Source organism: Schistocerca piceifrons, chromosome 2 (genome assembly GCF_021461385.2).
Source record: "Schistocerca piceifrons isolate TAMUIC-IGC-003096 chromosome 2, iqSchPice1.1, whole genome shotgun sequence".
NCBI classification, from domain to species: Eukaryota; Metazoa; Arthropoda; class Insecta; order Orthoptera; family Acrididae; genus Schistocerca; species Schistocerca piceifrons.
In genome coordinates this window covers 72,268,620-72,281,547 of record NC_060139.1, presented here as the reverse complement: position 1 = coordinate 72,281,547, position 12,928 = coordinate 72,268,620, and the positions used below count along the sequence as shown (strand labels likewise).

Below are 12,928 nucleotides of genomic sequence, written 5' to 3'. Positions count from 1 at the left end.
CCTCAAACGAAGTGTATTCAATACACTCTTGTGAATATTGTAGCGATATTATGCTTACCACTAAATGATTTTCTGGGCGTTTACCTATGATGACAGATGCAGCCCTGCTACGTAACTCATATCTTACATCTGTGAGTCCAGAACCCCAATCACAATTGTTTGAAGGCGAAATGTGCAGTAATCCACACATATACTCTTGTCTTCCTCCCTTGGGATTTTGCACACACGTCACTGTCCTGCGCTTCATCTAGTTTGTGGAAAGCATTTGATGATATGTGTATAAAAACAACCACTTGTCACAATTTGCGTGCTAATTTCGTGGTACTCTGGGTCAATCACGAAACTGCGTAAATGGCCAAAAAGTGATTCTGTTGAAATTCACTTACTTGAAAAAAGATCTTGTTTGCAATAGTGTCCTGCACTGCTTTGATGGAACTGACTATTGACATGTCTCTCCTATGTGGCGACTTTTTTTTCAACAAAGTATCTCTTGCTGAGGCACTCCATATGTCTGCACTACGCCTCGGGTAATAAATAGCATTGGTCTACATATTCATGACGATTATCCATTCAGGCAACATCAGCTTGTATTTCTGTGGGGTTCGCTTGTCATGCGTTAGCTTTAAACGCCCCCTTAGAAAAATTTATGAATTACTGTGCTAATAAACCTCTCACGTTATTTGATTTTCAAACAGCTGAGCAAAGCTCAACGTACTCAAACATTTCGCTCTTTACTTATTCTTATCAACACTAAACTGACAGACAATATTTTTAGCGCAACGCAATCTGACTTTCAATAATCCCTACAAAAGAATGGCCCTGACTAACAATAACCTATATCTTTCATGAATCACTTACCTCACATAAATCTTCGTTACTCGAACTACTGCAATACAGCGAGCGCCAATACTGGCAGCTAAATAAAACATTCTAAGTGCTGAAGGCACTAACTACTGATAGGCATAGTTAGCAAATGAAAGATTTTGATAGACAACAAACAATGTATTTACCTTAATAGTGTTCAAAAGTCATCATATAAATATATCAGTTCATGATATCCAGTATTACAAATTTACTCTTTCTGATGGACACACGTCCAGATCGTCCACTCTCAAGATTCTGCCATCTCTCTCCCCACATCCACCACTGCTGGCGGCTCACCTCCAACTGCACAATGCTACGCCATGTTCACATCCAACTGCTCAACACTACAATAGCAAATATTCCAGCAATGCAGACCAATCACGGACTTCACACAGCACAGTCAATGATTTTCATATAGAGCGCTACGTGGCGTTACCAACATAAAAACCTAAACAGCCTACTTACAAGCTTAAACAAGGTAATACATCAGTGGTCTTCGACAATACTGTCAAGTACTGTATAAATGCAGGGCGGTATCCAAAAGTTCTTGAATTCGAATTTTTCTTGCAAAATATTACAAGTGCACTGAAATATCCTTCGGTGACTCCTTATAAAACCTTCTTGAACCAGGATGGCAAGTAGCTGCAACCTGACTGATGTGGTTATTCGTAGGTAAGCGTATTTCCATTGTCGTGTTTGTGAGTTAGCAGTTTTGCGGTGGCTGACCTGAAAGAGCAGCATGTCTATACAAAGCTTTATTTTAAGCTTGGGAAATTTGGTGCAGAAATGCAACAAATATTGAAGGGACCCTTTGAAGGCAACGCTCTAGGTCAGGCATAGAGCAGTGACGTTTCAGAAGCGGATAAACGTGGACTGATCATGACACTTCCAGTGGGCCGCACCGGTAAATGTTTAGAAAATGATGGGTCTGATTCTGTGAGACCGTGAACAGACAATCCAAGACCTCTAAAACACCCTCTGAATAAGTTGTGATACACGTGAACGTCTTTTAACAGAAGAATTGAACATGGGAAGACGATCTATAGCAACATCTCGTGGAAGTCTGAAGGGACCTTAAACAACTGCTTCAAGATGATCCAGACTGCGTTTCAAAGGCTGTGGCTGGAGATTAAAGTTGGATTTATGGCTATGTCTTTCAAGCTAAGCAGTTCTTGTCGGACTGGAAGAATACTTCTTCACCTCAGCCATTCTGTTCCTCCGTCTTACCTATATTTATTTATTTTATTGTGATTCTGTACTCTATATAACACTGTTGTATCAAATGTCATTTCTGTCTTTTACTCTGTTTCTGTAGTCTCCGTATGAAAGACCTCTTCAAGCTGCTCTTCAATATTCTTGTCACGTACAAATTTTGTTTTATTGGGATAGCTAATTTAATTTAATTTATTAAATAGACACTGATTTTTCGAGTTTAGCGTTAATATTTTGTCTGGTTTGTTCCCTTTACATTTATTTACTAGGAACTTTAACATTTTTAATTGCCTTGTCACTGCACTGTGAAAGAAGACTTAGTGTCCATACTTTATTTTTGATGGGTTCCACCTTCATCAGTGTTGTTCACAACAGTTGTATTCTCCAAGTCGAAAATTGAGTAAGAAAATAAAAACTGTGCTTTTCATTTATAATTATGAAGTTGTTTTACAAATAAGAGATGGACGGAAGAATCACTTAACATAAAAATGAAGACCAAGTGAAGAATAACGTTAAATGCTTTTTAATGTTTTTTTAAAGTGTCAGGTCGAGCACAAATTAAAACCACATAACTAAGTGACACTGTATAATGGCACCGAACACAACACAAATGCAGCATACTTGCTATTGAGTAAACACCTGGGAGGATCTGCCATGGGGGAGGAGGGGGGGAAAGGGAGAAGGTAAAAGGAGGCGAGAAGGAGGGGAGAGAAAGGGGGATGAGTTGGGGGCAAGCCAAAGGAGGGCTGGGGAGGGAAGGGACGGGAGAGGAAAACAGCTGAGGATGGGGGGGGGGGGGAGGGACTCAGGGGGAAGGAGGGAAATCTGCTCTGGGACAAGGAAGGGAGTGGGTGAAGGGGAGCCCTGGGGAGGGGGGGAGGGGAACAAGGCCAGGCTATAGTTGGTAGGAAGGGTAGATGTCACAGCAAAGTTCAGTATCTGGGAGAGGGAGGTGCTGGAAATTGCCCTGATGAAGGAGATGGAGGGTGTGGAGGTGGAGAGAGGGAGGGATACAGCGATAGAGGTGCAGCAATGGACAGGGGACGAAGAGGAAGGAGGAAACAAGGGAGTGAGGGGAATCAAGTCTGCAGACAGTGTAAAGGATGCAGAGGTGTTGGAGAAAAAGGAAGAGGTGGGGGAAGGGGATGAGGTCATACAGGAGTCTTGTGGTGGAAGGAAGGTAAGGCAGAGCACATGGCATTCAAGGATTTGGAAAGCCTTATAAAAGCAGGGAGGGGGGGGGGGGGCGGAGATCCAGGCAATGCTGGCATAACATAGGACAGGGCGAATGAGGGATTCGTAGGTATGGAGGAAGATGGAAGGATGCAATCCCCATGTCCAGCCAGACTGGAGTTTCAGAAATGGGCTTTCTGCTGGATGGTCAGTGGATGAGAACTCCAGATGAGGTGATGGTCAAGGGTGAGGCAAAGGTTCTCAGGGTGGGAGAAAGCTGGATGGGACGATCATAAATGGTGCGGTAGAAATCATGGAGACAGAAGTAGTGGGTGGTATGGCCTATGATGATTGCCTGGATTTTGGAGGGGTTGATACGAGGGAACCACTGGTTACACCAAGTGGTGAACTGATCAAGGTGGGTTTGAAGGGTGTGCTGGGACTATTGCAGATTGAAGGGTAGGATAGAGAGCCAGGAAGGCGGTGTCATCAGTATTTTGGATGAGTTGGACAGGTCAGGGTGGCTTGGGTATATCTACAGTGTACAGGAGATAGAGGAGGAGGGGAGGGGATGGAGCCCTGGGGAACGCCAGCAGTGGGATAAAAGAGGCAGGAGTAGTTGTTGGGAGGGTGACATAGAAAGGACAGTGTGAGAGAAAGGAAGTGACCAAATGGACAAAATTGATAGGCAGGACTAGGTTTGGAGTTTAAAGAGGAGACAGGGATGCCATATACAGTCATAGGGATTTTGGAGATTGTGGGAAACAAAAATGACAGAGCAATGGGAGTTAAGTTGGAGGGAAAGGAGATGGATGTGGTTAAGGATTTGGTCTTTGGCAGAGAAGGAGCGTCGGAAGCCACACTGGGTAGGGGGAGGATGTGGTGTTGATTGAGGTGGCGATGGATACTATGGGAGAGGATGGATTCGAAACCTTACTGAAGACAGAGGTGAGGCAGATGGTATGATAGGAAGAGAAAATGAAAGTGGGTTTGTTGGGTTTGAGGAATGAGAGGATGCGAGAAGTGTTCCACAGGTCAGGGTAGAAGCCGGTAGAGAGGATGACGTTGTATAGATTGGCAAGGGGACAGGTGACACAGTTGCGTTTTGATCAGAGGATAAGTGTAATGTCTTGTGCTGTGACTGGAGTGTTAATGTCAGAGGGGGCAACTGCCCCAAGTACTGGAGATTAGGAGCAAATGGAGCGACCGAGGCATCAGTGAGTTCCATGATGCTGGGGAAAAGAGAATAATGAAAGTGGGGATCATCAGGGATGGAGAAGACCTCTGAAAGGTGGGAAGCAAAGTGGTTGGCCTTACTGAGGTTGTCAGAAAGGGGTCAGTCGTTATGGAGAAGGGGGTAATGGGGTGCAGAATGGGAACGAGTAAGGTGATGGAAGGCGGGCAGTATTTGGAGGAGTTGATAGGGAGGGTGGTGGTGAGTTGTGTACAAGTCTGGCGCCAGTCCCGGCGTTTCTTTGCTGTAATAAGGTTCTGGACGTGTTGCTGTATTTTCCAGTGGCATAGGAGTGTATCCCTGTCACGAGTGTGCAGGAAGGAGCGATAGAGGCAGCAGGATTTGTGGGAGAGGAGGACAGCATGCAGAGGGAGAGTGGGACAGTGGGGTGGATGATTTTGGTAGGAACATGGGCCTCTATGACGTTAGTAATGGCCTGCTGGAGGAAGGATGAGGTGTGGATGATGTCATCAGGATGGTAAGAGAAGGCTTTCGACCTGGGTGGCGATGGATTCCCAGTAGGCAATCCAGTTGGCACAATGGTAGTCATGGACTACCTTGGGAGGGGATGCAGGGTGGGGAGCCACAAGGGGTGGTGAGTAGATGTTATGGCGAGAAGGACGAGGAGGTGGTCGCTACCTGTGGGGTCTAGGATGTCAACAGCGATATGCCCAAGGAGGTTGGTGGAGTCAGTGACAACATCAGGGGTGGTGTCACTTTTGGGATGGGTGTACTGGGGGAGAGGAAGATGGCTTCGGTTTGTGGGGAGGAACGGATGCCACCGCCAAAGGGCAGCAGGGGAGCGCCTATGGATGTTGATGTTGGTGAAAACGACTTAGGTGGAGAAGGTGCGGTCAATGTGGGAGATGAAGTCATAGGGAAGAGGAGCAGTGGAGCAGATGTAGCTGGTGGCGCAGGTAATGGTGAGGGAGGGGAAGAAGACACTGAGGGTAATGTGTTAGGTGGAGTCATTGAGGAGAGTGAGGGGTCGATGTGCAGTGTATTTACACTTACTGCAAGTGACACTATTGGCCGGTGTATTCACGTGGCGAGATGGTGGCGCACTCACTAGGCGAGAGCAGTGCTGCGGCGACACCACCGTCTATCGGCCAACGAGATCCGTTTCTTCCGGCGGGCATTCAACACCCGCGCGGCCCGATACCAGGGTCAGTGTGCCGACCAGCCTGGATGTGGTTTTTTTGGCGGTTCCCCACATCCAACTATACTGGACTGATACCCAAATGCTGCCTAATTTACACGATTCGGAAACATTTCTAAAATGTTCTCATACTTGCAGCTGAGATAACAATCGATGTGGACAGATGGGGTACGTATGTTCTGTGTCAGTGGAAAGTGGTGGCGTCGGGAAGGGCATCTTACCGCCCACTACCACACACATAAACAGATGTGAATCAACATGTCAACCCTGAGGATAGGCCTGGAGGAAGAAGAAGATAATTTTGGTAACTTTTACATACCACCTCTTACCACCTGCGGAACACAGAGGAGAAACAGATAGCATTTTATTGATTTGGATATGCTAGAATGTATATCGACACTCTCGGGTGATGCAGGGATTCGTTTTGCGATCAGGGCTCGGGGAAGGCGGGCGTGGAGGAGCTGTACCTGGAGGGCAACCAGCTGTCGTCGGCGAGCGAGCTGCGGTCGGCGCTGTCGCAGCTGCCGCGGCTGCGCTTCCTGGACGCGAGCGGCAACCGCGTGTCGGAGCTGGAGGGCGGCGCGCTGCACGGCCACGGCGCGCTCGAGCAGCTGCACCTCGAGCGCAACGGGCTGCGCCGCCTGCACCGCGGCGCGCTGCGCGCCCTGCCCGCGCTGCGGGAGCTCCGCCTGCGCAACAACTCGCTGGCCGGCGCCGTCGACGCCCCCTTCTGGGACCTGCCCGCCCTCAAGGTGCGCACCTGTCCACCTCACCGCAGTCACCTGCACCCTCAGTGCACATGATGTCGCTCTACGATGTGGAACCAGTCTGATAGAATACATTTATAATAATAACAATAATGACACTACTGGCCATTAAAATAGCTACACCAAGAAGACATGCACATGAATTATACTAGAACTGATATGTCATTACATTTTCACACAATTTGGGTCCAAAGATCCTGAGAAATCAGTACCCAGAACAACCAACTCTGGCCGTAATAACGGCTTTGATGCGACTGGGCATCAAACAGAGTTTGGATGGCGTGTACAGGTACAGCTGCCCATTCAACTTCAACACGATACCACAGTTCATCCAGAGTAGTGACTGGCGTATTGTGACGAGCCAGTTGCTCGCCCATAATTGACCAGACGTTTTCAGTTGGTGAGAGATCTGGAGAATGTGCTGGCCAGTGCAGCAGTAGAAACATTTCCTGTATCCAGAAAGGCCCGTACGGGACATGCAACATACGGACGTGCATTGTTGTTGTTGTTGTGGTCTTCAGTCCTGAGACTGGTTTGATGCAGCTCTCCATGCTACTCTATCCTGTGCAAGCTTCTTCATCTCCCAGTACCTACTGCAACCTACATCCTTCTGAATCTGCTTAGTGTATTCATCTCTTGGTTTCCCCCTATGATTTTTACCCTCCACGCTGCCCTCAAATACTAAATTGGTGATCCCTTGATGCCTCAGAACATGTCCTACCAACCGAACCCTTCTTCTGGTCAAGTTGTGCCACAAACTTCTCTTCTCCCCAATCCTATTCAATACTTCCTCATTAGTTATGTGATCTACCCATCTAATCTTCAGCATTCTTCTGTAGCACTACATTTCAAAAGCTTCTATTCTCTTCTTGTCCAAACTATTTACCGTCCATGTTTCACTTCCATACATGGCTACACTCCATACAAATACTTTCAGAAATAACTTCCTGACACTTAAATCTATACTCAAAGTTAACAAATTTCTCTTCTTCAGAAACGCTTTCCTTGCCATAGCCAGTCTACATTTTATATCCTCTCTACTTCGTCCATCATCAGTTATTTTGCTCCCCAAATAGCAAAACTCCTTTACTACTTTAAGTGTCTCATTTCCTAATCTAATACCCTCAGCATCACCCGACTTAACTCGACTACATTCCATTATCCTCGTTTTGCTTTTGTTGATGTTCATCTTATATCCTCCCTTCAAGACACCATCCATTCCGTTCAACTGCTCTTCCAAGTCCTTTGCTGTCTCTGACAGAATTACAATGTCATCGGCGAACCTCAAAGTTTTTATTTCTTCTCCATGGATTTTAATACCTACTTCAAATTTTTCTTTTGTTTCCTTTACTGCTTGCTCAATATACAGATTGAATAACATCGGGGAGAGGCTACAACCCTGTCTTACTCCCTTCCCAACCACTGCTTCCCTTTCATGTCCCTCAACTCTTATAACTGCCATCTGGTTTCTGTACAAGTTGTAAATAGCCTTTCGCTCCCTGTATTTTACCCCTGCCACCTTTAGAATTTGAAAGAGAGTATTCCAGTCAACATTGTCAAAAGCTTTCTCTAAGTCTACAAATGCTAGAAACGTAGGTTTGCCTTTCCTTAATCTTTCTTCTAAGATAAGTCGTAAGGTCAGTATTGCCTCACGTGTTCCAGTATTTCTACGGAATCCAAACTGATCTTCCCCGAGGTCAGCTTCTACTAGTTTTTCCATTCGTCTGCAAAGAATTCGTGTTAGTACTTTGCAGCTGTGGCTTATTAAACTGATTGTTCGGTAATTTTCACATCTGTCAACACCTGCTTTCTTTGGGATTGGAATTATTATATTCTTCTTGAAGTCTGAGGGTATTTCGCCTGTTTCATACATCTTGCTCACCAGATGGTAGAGTTTTGTCAGGACTGGCTCTCCCAAGGCCGTCAGTAGTTCCAATGGAATGTTGTCTACTCCGGGGGCCTTGTTTCGACTCAGGTCCTTCAGTGCTCTGTCAAACTCTTCACGCAGTATCGTATCTCCCATTTCATCTTCATCTACTTCCTCTTCCATTTCCATAATATTGTCCTCAAGTGCATCGCCCTTGTATAGACCCTCTATATACTCCTTCCACCTTTCTGCTTTCCCTTCTTTGCTTAGAACTGGGTTTCCATCTGAGCTCTTGATGTTCATACATGTGGTTCTCTTGTCTCCAAAGGTCCCTTTAATTTTCCTGTAGGCAGTATCTATCTTACCCCTAGTGAGAGAAGCCTCTACATCCTTACATTTGTCCTCTAGCCATCCCTGCTTAGCCATTTTGCACTTCCTGTCGATCTCATTTTTGAGACGTTTGTATTCCTTTTTGCCTGCTTCATTTACTGCATTTTTATATTTTCTCCTTTCATCAATTAAATTCAATATTTCTTCTGTTACCCAAGGATTTCTACTAGCCCTCGTCTTTTTACCTACGTGATCCTCTGCTGCCTTCTCTATTTCATCCCTCAAAGCTACCCATTCTTCTTCTACTGTATTTCTTTCCCCCATTTCTGTCGATCGTTCCCTAATGCTCACCCTGAAACTCTCTAGAACCTCTGGTTCTTTCAGTTTATCCAGGTCCCATCTCCTTAAATTCCCACCTTTTTGCAGTTTCTTCAGTTTTAATCTACAGGTCATAACCAATAGATTGTGGTCAGAGTCCACATCTGCCCCTGGAAATGTCTTACAATTTAAAACCTGGTTCCTAAATCTCTGTCTTACCATTATATAATCTATCTGATACCTTTTAGTATCTCCAGGGTTCTTCCATGTATACAACCTTCTATCATGATTCTTAAACCAAGTGTTAGCTATGATTAAGTTGTGCTCTGTGCAAAATTCTATCAGGCGGCTTCCTCTTTCATTTCTTAGCCCCAATCCATATTCACCTACTACGTTTCCTTCTCTCCCTTTTCCTACACTCGAATTCCAGTCACCCATGACTATTAAATTTTCGTCTCCCTTCACTATCTGAATAATTTCTTTTATTTCATCATACATTTCTTCAATTTCTTCGTCATCTGCAGATCTAGTTGGCATATAAGCTTGTACTACTGTAGCAGGTGTGGGCTTCGTATCTATCTTGGCCACAATAATGCGTTCACTATGCTGTTTGTAGTAGCTTACCCGAATTCCTATTTTCCTATTCATTATTAAACCTACTCCTGCATTACCCCTATTTGACTTTGTGTTTATAACCCTGTAGTCACCTGACCAGAAGTCTTGTTCCTCCTGCCACCGAACTTCACTAATTCCCACAATATCTAACTTTAACCTATCCAATTCCCTTTTTAAATTTTCTAACCTACCTGCCCGATTAAGGGATCTGACATTCCACGCTCCAATCCGTAGAACGCCAGTTTTCTTTCTCCTGATAACGACATCCTCTTGAGTAGTCCCCGCCCGGAGATCCGAATGGGGGACTATTTTACCTCCGGAATATTTTACCCAAGAGGACGCCATCATCATTTAATCATACAGTAAAGCTGCATGCCCTCGGGAAAAATTATGGATGTAGTTTCCCCTTGCTTTCAGCCGTTCGCAGTACCAGCACAGCAAGGCCGTTTTGGTTGTTGTTACAAGGCCAGATCAGTCAATCATCCAGACTGCTGTCCTTGCAACTACTGAAAAGGCTGCTGCCCCTCTTCAGGAACCACACGTTTGTCTGGCCTCTCAACAGATACCCCTCCGTTGTGGTTGTACCTACGGTACGGCTATCTGTATCGCTGAGGCACGCAAGCCTCCCCACCAACGGCAAGGTCCATGGTTATCCTGCTCAAATGTAGAGTTTCGCAGGGATCGAATGAAGGGTAGAAAAAATGGCTCTGAGCTCTATGGGACTTAACATCTGAGGTCATCAGTCCCCGAGAACTTAGAACTACTTAAACCTAACTAACCTAAGGACATCACACATATCCATACCCTAGGCAGGATTCGAACCTGCGACCGTAGCGGTCGCGCGGTTCCAGACTGAAGCGCCTAGAACCGCTCGGCCACAGCGGCCGGCTGAAGGGTAGAGCCACGGGCCGTAACACATCTGAAATGTAACTTCCAATGTTCAAAGTGCCGTCAATGCGAACAAGACGTGACCGAGACGTGTAACCAGTGGCACCCCATACCATCACGCCGGGTGATACCTCAGTATGGCGATGACGAATACACGCTTCCAATGTGCGTTCACCGCGATGTCCCCAAACACGGATGCAACCATCATGATGACCACCCAGTGTGGCCGAGCGGTTCTAGACGCTACAGTCTGGAATCGCGCGACCGCTACGGTCGCAGGTTCGAATCCTGCCTCGGGCATGGATGTGTGTCATGTCCTTAGGTTAGTTAGGTTTAAGTAGTTCTAAGTTATAGGGGACTGATGATCTCAGAAGTTAAAGCCCATAGTGCTCAGAGCCATTTGAACCATTTTTGAACCATCATGATTCTGTAAACAGAACGTGGATTCATCAGAAAAAATGACGTTTAGACATTCGTGCACCCAGGTTCGTCGTTGAGTACACCATCGCAGGCGCTCCAGTCTGTGATGCAGCGTCAAGGGTAACCGCAGCCATGGTGTCCGAGCTGAAAGTCCATGCTGCTGCAAACGTCGTCGAACTGTTCATGCAGATGGTTGCTGTCTTTCAAACGTCCCCAGCTGTTGACTCAGGGATCGAGACGTGGCTGCACCTTCCGTTACAGCCATGCGGATAAGCTGCCTGTCATCTCGACTACTAGTGATACGGGGCCGTTGTGACCCACCACGGCGTTCCGTATTGGTCTCCTGAACCCACCGATTCCATATTCTGCTAACAGTCACTGGATCTCGACCAACGCGAGCAGCAATGTCGCGATACGATAATCCGCAATCGCGACAGGCTACAATCCGACCTTTATCAAAGTTGGAAACATGACGGTACGCATTTCTCCTCCTTACACGAGGCATCACAACAACGTTTCACCAGGCAACACCGGTCAACTGCTGTTTGTGTATGAGAAATCGGTTGGAAACTTTCCTCATGTCAGCACGTTGTAGGTGTCGCGACCGGCGCCAACCTTGTGTGAATGCTCTGAAAAGTCAATCATTTGCATATCACAGCATCGTCTTCCTGTCGGTTAAATTTCGCGTCTGTAGCACGTCATCTTCGTGGTGTAATAATTTTAATGACCAGTAGTGTGATAATAATAACAATAATACGTTTGTTGCAATCAAGTATCCATACAAGTTCAAACAACAATTAGAATAATACACTAAATTATAAATTTTACAGATTGTGGTTTCCATAGTCACTTACTGATCGTGTGCTTTTGGTACTGCGTTTTATGTGGTAACGTTTGCACATTTGATGACACAGTTCATACTCGTACATTGCATCTGGTTCGTGGTATTCCAAATACAGTGGTGGAAATCGTGGACTGCCATTCTGGTGATCATGTGTCTCATTTTGAAATTTTCCTTTGTCCGTGTTTGGTTTGCCGTGGTCCCTATGCTGCAAAATTCTGGAGGCATGTCTACCCTTTCTCCCTTCATGTTTTTAAGTAGACTTTCCGAAGTGCTGGTGTTGGGTAGCATCAGGTTCGTTCCTAGGTCTATAGTGAGGAAGGATTCCCTCGCCAGCAGGTACATGAGTCTGAATCATGTACTTTTGGACACCCCGATCGCTCTCTTCATATAGCTCGCCTTTACTCGTTCTAATGTCGTTAGATTTTTCACTGTGAGATGTAGTCCGATGATTTCTATGCCGTACGTCAGTACTGGCGAGGTTTTGACTCCGAACAGTGCCATTGCGGTCTCTAGGCTGGGGCATCTACTGTGTTCTATTTCCTGGATATCCAGTATTCGTTGCATTGCTTTCTCTGTTACATGTTTTGTGAAACATTTTGCACTTGTTTCTGTCGTGAACCCTAGGTACTTGAAGTCTGCTCCGATTTTCAGTTTTCCTTTCTCTCCTGTATGAGGATCTCAGCCGATGCGGGTGCTCTTCCTCCATTTCTCAGCACCAACATTTCAGGTTTAACCACATTTATTTCGAAGCCGTGTTTGCCACACCAATCTTCCAAATCATTTATCGTTTCTTGTTGCTTTGTAATTTCCGTTGAGCCTATTACATTATCATCTGCATATGCTTATGAGACTACACCTCCCTTGGGATATTCTTACTACTTCTTCCGCTTCAAGGATAAATAACAGAGGATTCGATGGGTCTCCCTGAAGTTCCCCATTTGACTGGAGTGTCGGCTCCGATAGGGAGAGGATGACCGACATTGTTATTTCATTCTGTCACAGTATTGCGATTATGATCTGTGTCCATGTGATCTTTTCACATGGGGTTTCTTCTAGTATCTCTGTTTTTTACTAACTTTTATTTATAAAGTCAAAAGCTTTTTTCAAGTCTATAAATACTATACAAAACTTTCCTCTATCTTCAAGGGCTTCCCGTATGCTCTTTAGCAGGAGCTCTGTTGAGGACAAGTTGATCTTTCTTTCCTGATTACCATTTGGCTTTCAGGGAAGTGTTCGT

At 45.7% G+C, this 12,928-nt stretch overlaps 1 protein-coding gene across 1 annotated transcript in view; it reads left to right on the top strand.

Annotated features, from left to right (window-relative positions):
• LOC124775156 (protein artichoke) overlaps window positions 1–12,928 on the top strand; it is a gene marked incomplete at its 5' end in the record, with an annotated part of 177,926 nt that overhangs the window by 75,266 nt on the left and 89,732 nt on the right. The window contains one exon of the mRNA XM_047249996.1: window positions 6,077–6,394. Coding sequence (XP_047105952.1) covers window positions 6,077–6,394 — 318 coding nt within the window. The remainder of the gene's footprint in view (window positions 1–6,076; window positions 6,395–12,928) is intronic.